Below are 19,026 nucleotides of genomic sequence, written 5' to 3' on the forward strand. Positions count from 1 at the left end.
AAAAAAAAAAACGCAACAGGAATTACACATTTGCCCAGGATGGATAAGGCTATCTGGGTCAAATTGAACAGAGGGAAGTACACTAGCCCCCAAGGTCCAAACGAGGACCAGTGTCCGTTTTTCTAAACAAAATCTCATCGGAGTGCAAACTGTCTGCAAATGCTTCCACTAGACAACACCAAAGCTGAGTAGCTGAGAGAGAGGCTATATGGCTCAGAAAGCTGAAAATAGTTGCTCTCTGGCCTTTCGCACGAAGAGTTTGCCAACCCCTGAAATAAAGTATCACACTTCTCACTTTGGGCTCAGAATGTTTAGACTGATGTCGGACCCTTTCTTGGTTATGTCATGTACACTGGTCCCTAATTTCTTGGATTAATAACGTTAAAATAACAAATATGGTAGATCGAATCTTTCAAGATTTTGGGTGGAGTCAAAAGAAATTCCCTTCTTACCAAGTTTTGCCTTACTCATGCTTACCGAAATTTTAAAAGATGGAATCTGGACTGTTCATCCACTTGTTCAACAGCTTTTAAACCACTGGGTAAGTTTAAGTAGCTGCCTTTTTTCCAACATGTCTTACTTAGTTGGTCACCAATACTTTCTAGGGCTAAATACTCTTAGCCTTATATTGTGTTTTTAAGAAGAAAACATGTAAACTACTTCAGACACAGTGTTTTTCTTGATGTGAAGTCATAAGCACGGATTAATCCATATCGTACAAGATAAGAAAGTGCTTGTAGCAAAATTTAATAAGAGTGTAACAGCTACAGGATTTGAATTCACTGGTTTGGAAACACAAAGCGTATACATTTTGGCAGTTAAAGAGAAAACCTTCATTACAGTCTAGGGAGGAGGATTCCCATCTTACACCTTCAAGGCAACAGAAAGAGTCTCAAGGAGTGTCAGTTTTGTTACAAAGACGATACTTGGAATCCTTGGTATAAAGAACTTTCTCCTCAGACTCATCTCTTCTGAGATCTGGCAAAAGGATGAATTTACCTATGTGGGAACCCTGGCACTCTATTACAAGGAAAAGGCTTAGATGTTTTCTGCTTCACACACCTACTCAAAATATTATCCACATAATGTATATACAAACTCAAGACCCAAATATCTAGAACATTCCCTAGACCAGGGTTTCTCAACCTTGGCACCATCGACAGATACTTTGGGCATGATGATTCATCACTGTAGGAGGCTGCCTCACGCACTATAGGATGTGTACCAGGCATCCACAGCCTCCGCGGTAAACACCTGGAGGACCCCACCGGATGACAACCAAAAGTGTCTGCAGAGATTACTGAATGTCCCCAGAGGCAGGGGTGGGGGCGGGGGGGGGGGGGCACAAACAAACCGGCCCTCAGCTGAGGACCACTGGGCTAGTTCCTCTGGGCTGGTTTCTCTCTCCGATTGTCATCTTTTGCTGCAATACCCAGATTCCCTTCCCACAATCTAATCTACATGGAGAAGGCATCCACCGCGAGCCTCCCTTTTCAACTCCGTGTGTTCAAACCCCTCCCTGATTCAACAGCCATGAGGCACAGCCTCTTGTCACTGATGGGGCAAACATCTAAGTAGCCTGCGTTTGCTACAGGGTCCCCTGCGATAGATTATCGCCTTACATATTGCACATTAACAGAATTTCTTATGACAGAGCCAACAGTCGAATGTGGTTGTTTTCCTTGAGATCCTTTTAAATCCCCAATTCAATTACCGTGCTCATTTTTCTGATGAATCATCAGCAGAAAGCCAGACTATTTTTCAGAGAGTGATATGATCCTCAGCTGGAACATTACTTCTGTCGGACTCTGCTTTACCTACTTGGCACTAAACACACGGTCTGGCTCTGAAGAAGGTTAGACCTTAGTACTTAAGGCAGCACGAAATTAACCCCTTCTAGAACTTCTGGTTTCTTCAAGACAGCTTCTACGACCACCACCAAAAGAAAAAGGGAAAAAGTAAAACTAAATAATGGAGCCAAGTACGTGGTGTTACTTTATTATTGTATTTCTACATCTGATAGCCTCAGAGATGCCAATCTCAGCTCTAGGCCACAATTAAATTGATGCATCAAAATAAAGACTTCACGCCTGTTTTCAAACATCACAGCAGCAGTGAAATGTTAAGTCTTCGGGATTGCTTTTCCCTCAAGGATTTCCTTTCTTCTCTGCCTCTTGTTCCTTCACTAGAGGGACACACACCAGCGAAGCAACATGTGACATGTTGATATTGTCGCAGACAGCAAATCCCCACAGAATTCAGGAACTGTGCCATCAATGAGCGGGTTTCTTTGAACTCCAAAATGGCCTAAAAGCTGAAAGTAGAAGAAACACTGGACATGTGGCCGTCCCACACTCAGGCTGTCACTCTCCGAGCTGAGAGCCTTGGTTACCGCAGCAGGCAGGTAACATGGGCACGTTTCTGAGTGCAATGAGACCGGGAGGAGACAGTGGTTAAAGCAAGGAGGCCCCAGGGATTAAAACCCACCCGTCGGCCGACTTTCCCTGAGCCTTGCTCCCCGGACACCCGCCTCTCTGAGTTGCCTGAAGCTGTTGACAACACAGACACCAGGATTCCGTCCTTCACCTCAAGACCTCCCAGTGGTGAAAACTGAACCCTCCCTGATGCATAAGACTCCAAAATGAGCTCCAGTTCCTGTCTTTAGCTCAAACATAAAGAAATAAGAAGGGAATGACTAATGGGCAATTATGGTTGCCTTGGCTACAACTCTAACTTTTGGCAGATATATTAATTTTTTGGTACCTCTGTGTGTTTAATACTTGTTTAAATAGTACATAAAAATACCCAAAGGTGTCAGGATTATCGGCCTCACCATAGGCCTTTTTCTTTCTTGACGATTCTTCCGTGACTGCATTCTCACTCCCTGGTCCAGACTACCTGCCACAGCTGGGGTAGAGGAAAGCGTGGTCCCGTGGTCCCGTCTCTCACCATTTTCCATGCATTGCTACATTCTGAATGTGATGCCTAGGGGCCTCCCAGCTAACTGGATGTGTAAATAAAAGAGTTTTAAATCACTTCAAGGTGTCATTCAAATTTTCATCCTCGCTAACAGGGAGGAAATTCACCACACCCACCCTGGGGCCATTTTCCCATCTCTTTTCCTGCTGACACGCAAGTAATGTGCTAGACAAAGGCACAGCAAGTCCCATATTAGCATCTTTTAGGACTAACTCCCCAGTCCTTCCTCCAATCTTAACAAGCTCACTCTTCTCACTCATGAATGGAAAAAAAAAAAAAGAAATACAAAAGAGATCTAAAAACGTAGTTTTCATTATCAGACTTTTTTTTTTCATATCCTCTCTTTTTCTTATTTATCCACACCTGAAACCCCTAGTAATCATAATGAACTTGGAATGATATTTAGTGAGATACAAAAAAAATGAAAAAAGAAATATAGGCCACCTTCAAAGGGTACGACTTTGTAACTTAGTACTCCTTATCCATTATATAATTAGAAAATTATTCCCTGCATTGTTGTTGCAAGCACAGGGGCTCTGTGATGATATCAGTCTGGGGCTCTCAGCAAGACTCCTCTGCCTGTGGGTTCTGACAAGTGTCATTACAGTAATCCCTACAGTGAGAAGACAATCATTAGTAAATGGCAAAGAAGAGGTGTCAATGGTGCTTCAGCCACAGGTTCAACTACCCACTAATAAAGGCTTTGACCTTGGATAATAGAAAAGCCATCTCTTGGAACCACTTTACCAGAGACTGTTTTCTATAACAGCCAAGGACAAATACCAGGATTCAGTGGAACAACCTAAGTAAAAATAGCAACACCACTAGACAAAATTTTTGAATGAGATCTTCCTCCAGGCAGCCTCTACATACAACAGTGTAAGTAGTTCAAAGGCAATTAGTAAGTAATTCACCAAGAACCTAAACCAAACCTTAGGAACCTGTAAAATCTCCATCCTTGTCAAAGGATTGGTATCTCAAAGGGATTTCTGTCAACGATGGCTAGGGCAGGCCTGGAGAGGTGAAGTCACAGTCTGTGAGATGGTTACCCAATAAAACTTTCTGCAATAATAGAAAGTTGCCCAACAGGACGCCTTTAGACTTAGAACTTTTGAGCACCTAAAGTGTGGCTGGTACAAATGAAGAACTGAGTTTGTAATTTTATTTCCTTGTAATTCCATTTAACGCTAAATAGCCGTATGTGTCTACTGACTACCATATTAGATAATGCAGGCTTGGAAACTGAGGAGGGGAGTGCTGAGGACTGAGTGTCCCGTGCAGGCAAGTGAGGAAGTACTGCCAGGAAAGCTGTAAGCCCAGGGCAGGCAGAGCCCCCTCCAACTGATTGTCAAAGAAAGTCTGCTTCCGAGGTTGAGGCTGAATTCATTAGCAAAGTGTGCTCTGGTGAACGAGAGATGTGGCACAAGAACACAGAAAGGGGAGTTGGTGGCACGTGTGTTGTGATTTCACAAAGCCAGTATGGGGAGAACACACCTGCTAGAAGAAGTAGAGAGAAGCAGAGCAGGTGACCAGGTTCTGAGGCCATTAGATAGACAGCAAATCTAGAAAACAGACTGGTTTGTAGTTATTTCTTTACCGCCCTAAGTGGATGCTAACCAGAAACATGGTTAGGCAGGGACTGTAAATATGTGCCTGTAGCCAGACAGCCGGGGGGCCACTGGTGTCATATTATTTATTTAGCTATTTATTTATGATCTGTCATATTTATTTAGTTTAGTTACTCGCTTAGTGTCTGTCTCTCCCAGCAGAATGTGTGCTGCATCAGAACATGGACCATTCTGGGCTAGAAACTAGGCATTAAATAAAAGATCGTCAGAAGGAGTTGTCAAAAATATATGTGCAGGTCCCCTACATGCAATGTACCGTGTTAGGCTTGGAGAAAGAGCCGTGAAAAAGACAAACCTGGTCCGTGTCCTCATGGCTTATATTCAATAGCTAATTATACAATTAAGAATGTATGATACCATATTGACAGGGATCTCACACACGGCAGACAGGGGAAGGTGCAAACAGGGAAAAACTTCTTTGAAGTGTTGAAGTGAACTTCGAAGGCTGAATTGGGACTAACTGGGTGAGAGGGAAGTGAAGGGGGTGGGGGAGAGAGTATTCCAGGCAAAGTAAACTGCTTCGGCAAAGGCTCTGGGTAGGACAGGGTGAACTGCAGAAACTTAAATAAATGAAAACAAAAACACCAATATTACTGTCATCCAAAGAGCAAGCAAGGCAGAGTGGCAGGAGAGCTGACTGTCAGGGTCAGTTGGTGATGTTCCCAAAGTACTGCAGCCAAAACTCAGCCCCTTGGACCTCTCAGGAGCCTGAACCCACCCAACATTACCTGAGGGCATCCTTCCCAGGAATGACCACACGGTCCTGTGGACCCCAGATTCAATCACCTTTAACTCTAATGAAATAATCTTGTTCAATTTCTTAAATAGGGTCACAGAAAACCACGTTGGGGGGGGGGCTCATTTATCCGACAAAATCGAAGAGACTTATGCACACACACTCAGAGTTTTCTAAGAGCTTATAAAACACTCTGCTCATGTACTACTGAATTTGTTTCCAATCTAGACAGTCCTTAGAAAGAGAAAAATAGTATCCCCATTTCACTATTGACAACCCTAAGTCTCAAAAAAAAATGTGACTTGTCCAAGAGTTCAGTTAGAAAGGGCACAACCAGGATTCAAAGTCATAGCACCCAGGTCCCATGATCTTCCCTACATGGGCAGCTTCCTTCCAACTGAGAGTCCCAGGGAAAATACTGAATCTGATCCTTAGTGATGCCAACTCCACCAACCATGCAATTTTTTTGACTCTTTTTAAGTTTTTATTTAAATTCCAGTTAACATACTGTAATATTAATTTCAGGTGTAGCATATAGTGATTCAACACTTCCAAAACATCTGGTGCTCATCACAATAAGGGCATCTCTGAATCCCCATCACCTATTTAACACTCCCCCCACCCACTCCTACCTCCTCTGGTAACCATCAGTTTGTTCTCTATAGCTAAGAATTGTTTCTTGGTTTGCCTCTCTTTTTTTCCCTTTGCTCATTTGTTTAGTTTCTTAAATTCCACATATGAGCGAAATCATATGGCATCTGTCTTTCCCTGATTGACTTATTTCACTTAGCATAATACTGTCTGGCTCTATCCATGTCGTTGCAAATGGTAAGATTTCATTCTTTTTCATGGCTGATGTGTGTGTGTGTGTGTGTGTGTGTGTGTGTGTACACATATATACAAAATTACCACTTCTTCTTTATCAACTCATCATTCAGCGGACACTTGGGTGGTTTCCATAATTTGGCTATTGTAGGTAATGCTACTATAAACATTAGGATGCATGTATTCCTTTCAATGAGTATTTTTTGTATTCCTTGGGTAAATACCTAGTTGTACAATTGTAGAATTGTAGTTCTTTTTAACAGTCTCCATGCTGTTTTCCAGAGCAGCCGTACCAGTTTGCATTCTGACCAACAGTGCAATAGGGTTCCCCTATCTTCACATTCTCACCAACAGCTTTTGTCTCTTGTGTTTTCGATTTTGGCCATTTGCAGGTATAAGACAATATCTCGCTGTAGTTCTGATTTGCATTTCCCTCATGATAACTGATGTTGAGCATCTTTTCATGTGCCTATTAGCTATCTATGTCTTCTTTGGAAAAATGTCTATTCATGTTTTCTGCTCATTTTGTAATTGGATTATTCATTTTTGGGGTGTTGAGTTTTATACATTTTCTATATATTTTGGATCCTAACCTTTATGGAATATGTCATTTGCAAATATCTTCTCCCATTCTACAGGCTGCCTTTTAGACTTGTTGATTTGTTTCCTTTGCTGTGCACAAGCTTTTTATTTTGATGTAGTACCAGTAGTTTATTTTTGCTTTTGGTTCCCTTGCTTCAGGAGGCATATCTAGAAACAGTTTGCTATGGCCAACGTCAAAGAAGTTACTGCCTGTGTTCTCCTCTAGAAGTTTCCACCCATGCATTTTATTTTTTTTTTTTTCAACGTTTATTTATTTTTTTGGGACAGAGAGAGACAGAGCATGAACGGGGGAGGGGCAGAGAGAGAGGGAGACACAGAATCGGAAACAGGCTCCAGGCTCTGAGCCATCAGCCCAGAGCCTGACGCGGGGCTCGAACTCACGGACCGCGAGATCGTGACCTAGTTGAAGTCGGACGCTTAACCGACTGCGCCACCCAGGCGCCCCTCCACCCATGCATTTTAAAAAAATTTTTATTGAGGTTTTTGTCCTGCCGGTGAAGGCCCCCCCCCCCCCCAAAGAGCCTCTTCTTCTCTAGCCAGGGAGACCTTCTCAGCAACTTCCTAAAACACACTTACTTCGGAGTGGGAGGCCATAAAGAGCTGCTTTGGAAAGTTCTATAGCCACTTATTCAGAAAAGTTATGACATTCGTCCAATTCAAATGCAGAGTCTTGTTTTCAACTATTTTTTAAGTCAATCTGGAGAACCTGGAATCATTCACAGGGCCTCATTAGTTCTGAAATAGAATGAGTCATTTTCAGACTTCATGGATTGAATGCCCCAAAGCACTTTCAACAGTGACAGCTCTCATATCCCGAGAGTCTGCAATGGTCCACCAACTTATGCATGTGTCCTGTGATCAGAGTGACCTACTGTCCTGGGAGCGAATGAGTGGTCACTCTCCAGGCAATTCAATCCTCGTAACACTCAGATGTGGCAATAACTAGGGACTTACCAATCACCTTAACTGATAAGAGGATTCAAACCAGTGTTCATGTGGTTTGCCCAAAGTCCTCAGAGCTTGCAGGGTCAAAACTGGGGTCTGAGCGGGGATCTGACTCCCAGGGGTTAGTCCTACCCTAGCCCTGTGGGTAACCACAGCACCACAATTTAGCTGAGTGAGATGGACATCTTTGGGTACTAAAATGTAAATGCATACCTCAAACCTTCTACTTCTCTGGAGAATTCTCACCTTTCTACCTTATGAAATGGATAGGGTTTTTTCGGGACTGAAATAAAACTGGGAGCACTCTTTTTGCCTTAAGCTCAATGTCCTGATTTGCATGTCAATGCCAGCAGTGTTATTTCACCTAAGGGCTGCTTTTAAAACACCCAGAGCAGAGAAAGCAGTCTGGGCTGGGAACCTAACCAGTAAATTGTGGAGAACAGGCCTGGAGTCACATCTGATGAAGTGGAAAGAGAAAGAGTCCGCCAGACTTAAATTTAAATTCTTCCTCTGCCATATACTAGCTGTGTGACCTCAGGACGAATAATAGTTATTTCACAGGATTACCATGGAGAATAAAATGAGATCACCCAATGTGAATCTACCTCACTCCATGACTGGCACATGAAAAACACCCCATAAATGTTAGTTCGCCAAAAACCCCCAAGAAAGGAAACTCAAAATTTCCTTTCTTTGTAATCTCCTCAAACTTCCACCAGGGTTTCTGAACTCTAAACCTATGCGAAAACAATAGGCTGTATCAATAATAAGAATACACCAACCCAATTTTTTTTTAAACCCATCAAAAATTTGAACAGACTTTTCCCCAAAGAAAAATACAGATGGATGGCAACAGGCACATAAGATGTTCAACGTCACTTGTCATTAGGGAAGCACAAATTAAGGCCACAGCAAAGTATCATTACGTACCTACTAGAATAACTAAAATTAAAAATGTTGACAATACCAAGTGTTGACGATGTTAGGGAGCAACTGGAATTCTCAGGCACTGACAGCAGGAATGCACGCTGGATCGGTACATTTGCTATATTTGAAAACACGCTGGCAGCTTCTTATAAAGTTAAATACACTTATCCTACAATCCAGCAGTCCCATCCCTAGGAGTTTGCCCAAGACAAATGAAAATGTATGTCCACAAAAAACTGTTTCTTAATAAAGGCCTGAAATCTGTAAACAACCCAAATATCCATCAACAGGTGAATGGATACACAATGTGTGGTGTTTCTACACAATGAAATGCTAGGCAGTGAGAAAAAGAAACCTACTGGTACAAAGGTCAAAGCGAGTGACTACCAAATACACTTTGTTAAGCAAAAGAAGTCTGGTGCAAAAGACTGTAGAATATTGGACTTTATGTATATGAAATTTTGGAAAAGGCTGGGGTGGAGTGAGGGAACTGTCTGCAGGGGGACACAACAGAAGTCTCTGGAGGTGATAGAAACGTTCCACATCCTGTTTGAAGTAGCCTTTATGCAAGTATTCACAACTGTCAAAACTCACGGAATTGTACACTTAGAAAGGGTGAGTTTTGGGGCTCCTGGGTGGCTCCATTGGTTAAGCGTCCAACTTCGGCTCAGGTCATGGTCTCACGGTTCGTGGGTTCGAGCCACGCGTCCAGCTCTGTGCTGAGAGCTCGGAGCCTGGAGCCTGCTTCGGATTCTGTGTCTCCCTCTCTGCCCTCCCCCACCATGCTCTGTCTCTCCCTGTCTCTTAAAAATGAATAAATGTTACAAAAAAACAAAAGTTTTTTTTAAAGGGTGAGTTTTACTACCTGCAAATTATGCCAGGAAATCTTACTTTTAAAAGCAAATAGATTGTAAAATACAAGGGGTCTAACCCGGGAAGGAGGATGCAATCCTGGGAAACGGATGGAGGATGAAGCATGGGAGGATGGACAGGGTCAACTCTGCCACTGGTTTTGCGAATGGGGCTTGACTTGAACTTTTGGTTATCGGGAGAGCAAACCAAGAATAGGGGATTCGTTTATTAGCTAGAATCTCCATATTGCCCAGTCTCATTTCATCTGGCTACTTCCAGTGCCTGTTAGGTCAACACTTTGCTGCAAAAAAGTGTGTGAAGTGGCCCCACTTGTAAAGAATTTCCTTATGTTCTCATCTCTCTGATGGTCCTCATGTCCTACAGCATCATGATCTGTGCATAAGTGTGCCTCCTCCATGACACTGTGGGTTTCTCTTTCAATTTTGCAATCCCAGCATCTAGGAGGTGTATAATGAGTGTTGACTGACACATCCAGGCACCATTCGATGTAAACTGCTGTTTACTAAGGGCCCACTCACTAAGTGCCAGGCGTGATGCTGGAAGAGAATGTGAGCAGGAATGAACAGCTCACCCCCAACATCAGCCATCCAAAAATGAGGAAAATGGTGGCTCCTCCTATAGGACTCCCTCTGCAGGAGGTCACGTCCAAATGTAAAAACAGAAATATCCTGACATGTAGATTCCAAAGTCAAAGAAAATGCATTAGGGCTTGGAGCAGGAAACCAACTTGCTTTAATTTAGGGGCAGACACAAAAAATGTTAATGTATTTCATTCTAATGGACATGAGTTCCATGGACGATCCATATTTTAAAACATCAGAGCCCCATCACATTCATCCTGAGATTATCTGTTCAGCAGATGTGAAATGTATCACTAATTTCATTTTATAAGTGGGGAAACTAACCTATACACAAGCAATAGAATACCTAATTTTCCTCTGTATTCTCTGTTTTCAAATGGTAGGAAATAAATGCTAAAAAAAAAAAAAATATTCCAAGTTCTTGTGTAAGTGTATTTTTCTGCCTCTGTATCTGCCCATCTGGTTCTCATCTCTTCTCTTTGCCTCCATTTCTCTTTTTTCTTTTCTCTCCCTCCCTTAATACCTCCCTCTCTGTCCCCCTCTCCTCCCACTGCCTTCTAGTCCTCTCCAGGAGGGGAGTTATACCAGGTGTTTTGCCCCTGATACCCAGTCTCCCTGAGCTGGCAACAGCACCTTGATTCCCCACCCCCACCCCACCCTGAACTGTACCCCTTCCAAAGAATACAAACCGCAAGAACATGCAATGTAATGCCCACTACTTCCCTGACCAAGACGCAGCTATCTGATCCAAGCAAGGTCAATTAGATAACCTTGCCATGGACTCTGGCTCTTGAGCAGAGTGACAGAAAGGCAAAAAGATGACTGGAATTTATTCCTCTTGTGTCAGTGCCCTTGAGAAACCGTTCATCACCTTCTACTACATAGATCTTCTGAGATTCCCTGGATTTAGTGTTTCTCAAAACCAGGTGTATCATTTCTCCTTTGATTCTGCGATTACCTTACAACCTTACAATAAAATGCATTTTTGCTCAAATTAAAGTCAGTTTCTGTTGCTTGCAAACAGAGAGGCCTAAAAAATACAACTTTTTAGCTCATTTTTTTAAGTCTTAAAATTTGCCACCTACTTCTCCTAAAAAGCCATAAATGTGTAAAAGCAGGGCAATTCATTTGCTTTATTATTGTCTTATTATTTATTACTTATTATTTATTATTTTATTTTATTATTGAGTGTACCCCTGGGGCTTGGACTGGGATGTGGGGGCCTTCTATCCAGGTCCTCCCTCGCTTTCCTGATAAGAGAGGAGAGGTCCACTGACAAGTCAAGATAAAGGACAATTCTCTCCTAACCTCCTTCCCACCAGAAAAGGACCTCAAGGCTCCCCAAGGCAAAATCAGGTTAATGAGCACCAACTTGTTTTGATTCCAAAATAGTATACCTGTATTATTTCCAGCCCCACAATCCTCTAGGAAACTGAAAATTCTAGTTGAACTTGGAGCCCCAACTCATTCTCCTTTTCAGAACCCTGGATCACAATACGAACAATAATAATAATAATCACAATAATAATCACAATTACCAAGCAGTCAGTACCTATGAAGCACTGAATTACAAACTGTATACAGCTTATCTCATTCAAGCCATACAAAATTAATTATGCCTATTTTACAGATGAACATACTGAGATTTGGAAAGGTCAGGATCTCACTGAGGTTAAGAGCAATAAAAGAGCCAAGAGCAAATGCAGGTCTTACTGATTTCTCTCTTAATCAGAAAGCCAACACACTTGATCACAATGACATCCTTCCTAACGTGGGCAAGTTTCCGCTTCTGTGCTGGAAATCAGAGTTCACCCGGCTAATACAACACAAAAATGAAAGGGCTTCCATTATTTTTCACGCCAGAAACAAACACCCAAGGGGTTAGGCATCAAAGTGAACTGTCTTGATTTTATCAATTGCCTTTTCTCCTCTACTTGCCACTTGAGACTATGCTGTCCTCTGTGTACTGACAAACCCTATCTTACCTGGCACAGGAATATTTTTCAGGATAAAATAAAAAAAGAAGACTCTCACTCCCCATAAGTTAACAGCACTCAAGAGCTTTGCCAAAGGTGTAACTCCCATAGGGCTCACTGCCTCAGAATGCACAGCTCGGGGGACCTCAACCTTTGTATTTTGCAAGCTGCTCCAGCCCACCAGAAGAAAAGGGAGAATAGTTAACCCCAATTAAACCTGGCTCTTAAATACTCTCTCAAACACCTTTCAGGTGTAAAGAAAATACTAAAAGGATAAAATGAAGAACATCAATATGCTGGCACGTTCACTCAACAAAAGTTGACTGGACAAGTTTAGCTTAAGTACTGTATCAACGTTAATTTCTTCATTGGGATACACAGAGCATGATTAAGAAGGAGGTTAACGTGAGGGGAAGCTGGGTAAGAGGTATATGGGAACTCTCTGTCTTATGTTTGCAACTCTTCTATAAATCTGAAGTTATTTCAAAATTAAAGGCTTTAAAAAATGGGGCGCCTGGGTGGCTCAGTCGGTTGAGCGTCTAACTTCGGCTCAGGTTATGACCTCGCGGTTCATGAGTTCGAGCCCCGCATCCGGCTCTGTGCTGACAGCTCAGAACCTGGAGCCTGCTTCAGATTCTGTCTGTCTGTCTGTCTGTCTGTCTCTCTCTCTCTCTCTCTCTCTGCCCCCTCCCCCACTCACACTCTGTCTCTCTCTCAAAAATAAATAAACATTACATCCTCTGTAAGACTGATGATTTAGACAGCATCACTGATGAAATGCAGTTGAAATGAGAATCTTGAGTCATGCTCATCAATGAAGTATCATTGGTGGCAGCAACACAGAGTCTCTCTAGTCCAAAACCACAAGAATAAACATATTCTGCAAACCAAAGCTTTAATGAGAACTTAACAAAAAAGAGCGCTTGATCACGATACCTCGCATCTGGTCCATAAATTTATGCTTCACGGTAAATGGTATGCATGTCTGTGTGTGAGAGAACGGCGGGAAGACGAGGGGAGAAAAGCTGAGAATACATGAATGAGATGAAGCTAAAGCAGACAAGAAAGAATCATTTACATCACTCATCTGGGATCAGGCGAAGAATTCACACATCTGTACCAGTAACTACATAACACAAATGGAGTGAGTTACTAGGTGCTGGTCCTCAACACAAGGAACTTTTTCTTTTTTTAACTTTTCCAAAGAAAGTTTCAGAAATACCTATCCAAGAGCCACTCGGCATAAGCAAAGCACTTCAGAGGGGTCTTAAAAGGCACATTTCTTAATGGGATATCTTAGGCCTACAGAGAACTCTGCAAGAAACTTTTGGGGATGATCAGATCCAGGGTCGGGAACTCTTTCGAGGATGGGAAGGTCTCTTACTCAAGGGCATGACCATTTCATCTTTATCTGCAAGACCAGAAAAAAAGAGGTTTGTACAGTTTAGAGAAACTCTATTCTGACATGATGACTAAGTGCTTGAGATAACGGGTGAGAAAATACCTCACTAGGTCCCCAAAAGGGAGAGACCACATTGTCTTTGGATGTCATTGCAAGAAAAGGAAACTTTTTTTTTTAATTTTTTTTTTCAACGTTTATTTATTTTTGGGACAGAGAGAGACAGAGCATGAATGGGGGAGGGGCAGAGAGAGAGGGAGACACAGAATCGGAAACAGGCTCCAGGCTCTGAGCCATCAGCCCAGAGCCTGATGCGGGGCTCGAACTCATGGACCGCCAGATCGTGACCTGGTTGAAGTCGGACGCTTAACCGACTGCGCCACCCAGGCGCCCCAAAAAGGAAACTTTTTTGCAAAGGTTTAACATAAACCTGCGTGAAAGCACAGAGGAGAAATAAATGGTCGATTTAGGGTCTACTCCAATTCATGGAATCAAAGCATACATAGCATGTAGCTGCTTTAAAACATTTCTCCAAAGAGTAGTTGGTCGAGAGGGATCAGGCATTGTTATTCTAGGAACAGAGAGTGCCAGTCACATCATGAAACTCTGGTGTAAAAAATCCTTTGACTGATCCAGTTTTCTAACCTTTCCTCCTATTTCAGAGACTTTCTGAGGATGTATAAGCATAAACTTTCAATTCAGGAGACAAGCTGATCTGGCACTAAGCTCTGATTTCTTCTCCAATAAGACAACTGGGGTAAATTCATGAGAAAGTAAATCATGGCCCCAAATCAGAAACTGAAAAAAAGAAAAAAAAAGCCATTACTCCCTGGACACTTCATTTGAGGGAGAGAGGAGTCATATCCACTGACATTCTATTTACAGTACCCTTGCTTAGAGGAGGATTTAAGATAGAGTATTCAAAATTCATATTTTATTACTTTCACAAGTGAAAAAAACCACAATAGTTCACCGCATTATATTTGTACGTTACTGTGTTTAAATCCTATCACGCGAATATCCCCGCTTCACCCCAAGCAGCTTGGTAAAACCACATTCCATTTTATCCCACTTTGTCTTCCATTTAGATCTTAGTAGAATAACTTGGTCAGACATCCAAAGGCCCTCCCACTAATGAAACCAGGATTTGCTCAGAAAAATCAGTTGATAACTTGCCTTGGCATCCATCAAAGACAAAAAGAGTTATTAAAGTCTGAAACACCTCAAACTCAGAAGAACCAGTGGGAGAGCGCCAGAAGCAAACGAAGGGTTAAAACAGCTGATTTCTGGCTTAAGAGAAGGATGCAACACAATTTTTTTAAGGCAAACACCTGGAGGGAAAAAAGTGGTATCTTGTTTCCACCTCAAGAAATTGCAGACAAACCTAAAGCAAATCACATCAGTGGAATACTCAATTAACTGAACATGCTAATTAACGATATGTAATCAACCCGCTTTCAGGCCTGTCTTCACCTGCTGTAATTCTGTAGTGCGTTGCCTTCCTTATTCCTCACAAACGGTAGAACATTAGACAGTCTGCATGGTGCATCAAAGGGAAACAAATAAGCACAGATTTTTTGCTGATGGCAGGAATTTCTCATGCTCAGGGCATATGAACCAACAATACGGAAACGGCAGCACCGGCTGTGTATTTTAATTATTCCCCACACCTATTCTGCAAAAGAGACTTTAAGTTTGACTCGATAATACAATGCTCAGTTATGGTTATTTCATAAAACTGAGCGCACACAGTCATTTAAAGTAGTAAATATGCAGTCATGACAGAATTAAATATTCATGAAATCAAGAGCCACTGGAAAGCAGAGGATAGTGGACTATTAAAATTCATCATAGTTTTTACAATGTAAATGCTGTATGCATTCGTAAGGCACTCCAATTGGGTCTAGTGTGCGCCCAGATTCCAAGTTCCATGGTCGACTGCCATTTAAATTACAATACTGATTTGGGCAGATAAACAACAATGTCAATCCTTACCTCAGTTTCAAAATGCAAGGCAATCTGGAACATTTGCAAATACCAACTTGTTAAGTGAGCTTGTCTCCAAATACAGAACAGCAACACTCCACATGATCCCACTGTGTTTCAGGTATTTGTTTAATCCACTAGTACCTTCGGAAAGGTCCAACAGAAACCAAGGTAATCTTGTAGGAGGAGCACTCACGGAAGCACTCAACGCATGCAATTCTCTTCTAACCAGCCCAAGTAGCTATTTTGTTGTAGCTTCCTTAAGTGATGCAAAGTAAGAAAGTATTGGGACAGACCCTTCTTTGGTTCCACTATTCTCATTTGTTGCACCAACTCTTCCCCAACATTAGCAGGCAGTTTCCAAATGTATTCACAACCACACGTGTACGCTTGACACAGATACAACTAAACAACGCTAGCTTCCATTGCACAAAACAGAACTCCAAGCGTGAATGGAAAAATAGGCTCAGAGACAAAGCTGTAATAAATACACTCCAATCATATTACCAGAGCGTTGTTTTCTATGCCGTTTCCTTCACTTCCCAATTTTCTCCAGAAGAAACATCAGCACCAGAGAATGATGGCATCTGAGCCATTTCTTACTGGAATCCAATTACTTGAAGAACTCCCCCGGCCACAGTAAGAAGTAGCTATCCCCTGGTCTACAATGACACAGCAGGGCTGCGAAAGATTTCCAGGGCTCCTCTGCTGCCAGGCACCTGGTCCCGGCCCTCCTGGCGAGGAGGGGGCCAGCTGAGGAGGAGGGCCTCGACTTTAGAGCTGGGTTAGGCAGTGCTCTCCATTCTGCAAAGGAGCCAAACTTTGCTCCCATTGTTGCCATCTTAAGCTTGATGTCACCTCCCTCCAAGGAGTCTCAGAAGCCACTTGGCAGCTCCTGAAGACACGCTTCCCCTTGACCTACATCATCTCAAGAAGCCTTGGTCAGACTGTGTGGGCAACCAGAGGTCCCCCCACACGGCTCTTCCCGAGTGCCCTGCTCTACCCCGGGCATCACACCGCAAGTACCAGAAGACTTTTCCCTGCACACACCTCTGAATACGGAAACCAGGACAGGCTCCGGCACACGCCTTCCAGTTCGGAAAGTCACTCTCTCCCGTCGACTCCCCTCGATCTCACGCCTTCCCCACCTCTGCAACCCGCACCGCCACACAAACGAGGGAAGGGGTGGGGGGAGCGGAGGGGTTAAAGTGACAGCCACTACGAGAGATCCTCGGTTTTGTCCAAAAGGTGTCACAGCTCCAACACTGTGGACCTACCTTGCTCTCTCCTTTCTCGCTGTTGGGTCTCGCCTCGGGATCGTCGCTGTCCTCCACGCCAGCACTCTCGCCGGGCACTTCATCCTGAGCCAGCTGCTGCTGCTGCTGCTGCTGCTGCTGCTGCTGCTGCTGCTGCTGCTGCTGCTGCTGCTGTTGCTGCGGCGGCTGCGGCGGGGGCTGGGGCTGGGGCTGGGGCGGCTGTGGCGGCGCCTGGCAGGCTCCGCCAGCCCCCTGGGAGCGGGGGATGGGCTCCGGGCGCGGAGAAACTCCCTCAACATCCATCTCCATCTTCCCATTCACTGGAGGGCAAGACAAAAGCGGAGCGGGGACTTGGCAGCGGCGCCCGGCGGCTCCTCAGCTGCCCGTGGCACGCATGGCTCGCCGAGGAGGGGCCGCCTCCCGCGCGCCCTCCCTCCTGCCGCCCTTCGCCCGCGCTCCCCGCGGCTCCGCTCGCCCGCTCGGCTCCGGCGCTGGCGGCGTCTGGGCCGGGGCGCGCGGGGCGCGGGGGGCCGCGTGTCCTTGGAGCGGTGGCCTTCGGGCGCCCCCGGCAGCCCCGCTAAGCAGAGCGCATCCCGGCGGCGGCGGCGGCGGCGGCGGCGACGCCTCCCAGCCGCGCGCCCAGCCCCGGGGCCGCCCGGGGACTTGCTCTCCAGTCGGGCCTCCAGATTCGCGGTGCTTTGCAGCCTCTCCTGGGGCCCCTCGGCGTCTCCCCTCCCCTCCAACCTTCGGAACAAAGTTACTGGAAGAACGGCCGGGCGAAACGGACAGGAATGGGGACGGCCAGGTGCGCGTGAGCCCTACCATCCCCGCCCGCCGACCAAGCGCCGACCCCTCACCTTTGCCCTCGCCCCGGCGCCGAGGAGCCAAGGCAAGGAGGGGTTTCCGACCTGCGCCAGGTGGTGGCGGCGAGGACTGGCAGGAGGCGAGCACGCGGAGGGCCGGGGGCCGGCGCGCCCACCCCCAAGGCCGGGCGACCCCCACCTCCACGCCGGCCCGCTCTCCCCCGCCCCGCCCCCCGCGCCGCGCCGCGCGCGTCTCCGGGGTCAGCCCTCCGGAGCGTGCGTGAGTGTGTCCCCGGGCTCCCGCGCCTCGGTCGGCTCCGCCGCCGCCGGCTCCGCGCCGCACGGCTCAGCGCCGGAGAACTGGAGTGAAGAAGCGGAGCCGGCGGCCGGCTCCGGGCAGGAGATCGACCTACCCTCGCCTCCGACCCGATCGCGGGCAGGAACCGGGAAGGGGTGGGGCCCCGCGTGGACGGCGAGGACGCGAGGCTCGCAGCGCGCCCGAGTTGGGCGTAAAGGTCGGCCAGAGAGGGTCGATGGGGGAGGCTGAGGGCGAAGCGAGAAGTCGCTGCCAGGCATTGACTGCTGTGTGTCCCGGGGTGGGCGCCAACTGGGCGCCGCCGCTCCCAAGTGGCGAGCCCTCCGGTGCTGGAAGGGCGTCCTCCGCAGGGCAGGTCTCCAGGAGGCTCGGGTGGTGACCCCAGGCCGGGCGGCGAGCTGCGTCTGCAAATATAGACAGATAGAGGTGACAAGGGTAGACTTGGAATTTCTTAAATCGGGGCTCGCCGACAGTCAGGTGATCAGCATGACTTCTAAATTTAACGCCGCTTGGTCCTGGGGAGTAGCTTACAACTTCACGGGAACTGCTCCTGCAACTCTGCGCTTCCAGGAGGGGACCCTCCAGCAGCTGTGGAGAGAAATAGCAGGTTATTAAGAACCTGTTTAATATTAAATAGAGCCCATTGTTCTGGGCTTTGAGTTCCATAATGCCCCCAAATGGATCAGCAGATAAATGAACTATTCATGCATTTCTTAGCAGAGGGTGGCTTCCCCCCACCCCACCCATAACATATAATGCATCGCAGATAACGCTTACCTAATGAAACTAGAAAATTGCATTGTTCGTGACTGCTTTGCACTAACTTAAAGACTTTTCCATATCAAGACACACTGTCTCAATACATGCAGTTACACAAGGACACGTCATTAGGTCCTATCCGTCAATGCAATCTCTTAATCTCTGACTCTGCCTGTAAATGTGACCGAAATTAATTGCCACTTTAATTTAATCGGTGTAGACAGCCAATCTGGATATTGCAACGCGAGCATGCTTTTGGAAAGAAAAAGTTTGGGGACTGACTTACTGATTTGCTTTTCTTCAGAGTTTCTGAAAACTGGATTTCAAGCTCATTTTCGAATTTGGGAACTTGTTAAAATAAAATGAGCTTGCATTGGTATGAAATCCACTGTACTTCTAAATGACATATGACCCTTTAGGCAGTAATATACCAG

General features: G+C 45.3%; 1 protein-coding gene across 5 annotated transcripts in view; it reads right to left on the minus strand.

The window, feature by feature from the left end:
- LOC147577104 (uncharacterized) overlaps window positions 1-18,390 on the minus strand; it is a 164,796-nt gene extending 146,406 nt beyond the window's left edge. For 4 of the 5 annotated variants that reach the window (XR_015256021.1, XM_086720598.1, XM_086720599.1 and 1 more), the window contains exons 1-2: window positions 17,931-18,390; window positions 16,736-17,034 (exon numbers count right to left, since the gene is read on the minus strand). Coding sequence is in view for 4 of the 5 variants with exons in the window: in XM_086720598.1 (XP_086576724.1) it covers window positions 16,736-17,034; window positions 17,931-18,093 (462 nt within the window). In the remaining variant the exon portion in view is untranslated. Of the gene's footprint in view, window positions 1-1,985; window positions 2,315-16,735; window positions 17,035-17,930 lie in introns of those variants that run through there. The other variant, XM_086720597.1, reaches the window with a different exon arrangement.
- Between the last annotated feature and the right edge of the window lie 636 nt (window positions 18,391-19,026).

Source organism: Puma concolor, chromosome C2 (genome assembly GCF_028749965.1).
Source record: "Puma concolor isolate L17-30 chromosome C2, mPumCon1.1.hap2, whole genome shotgun sequence".
Classification (NCBI taxonomy): domain Eukaryota; kingdom Metazoa; phylum Chordata; class Mammalia; order Carnivora; family Felidae; genus Puma; species Puma concolor.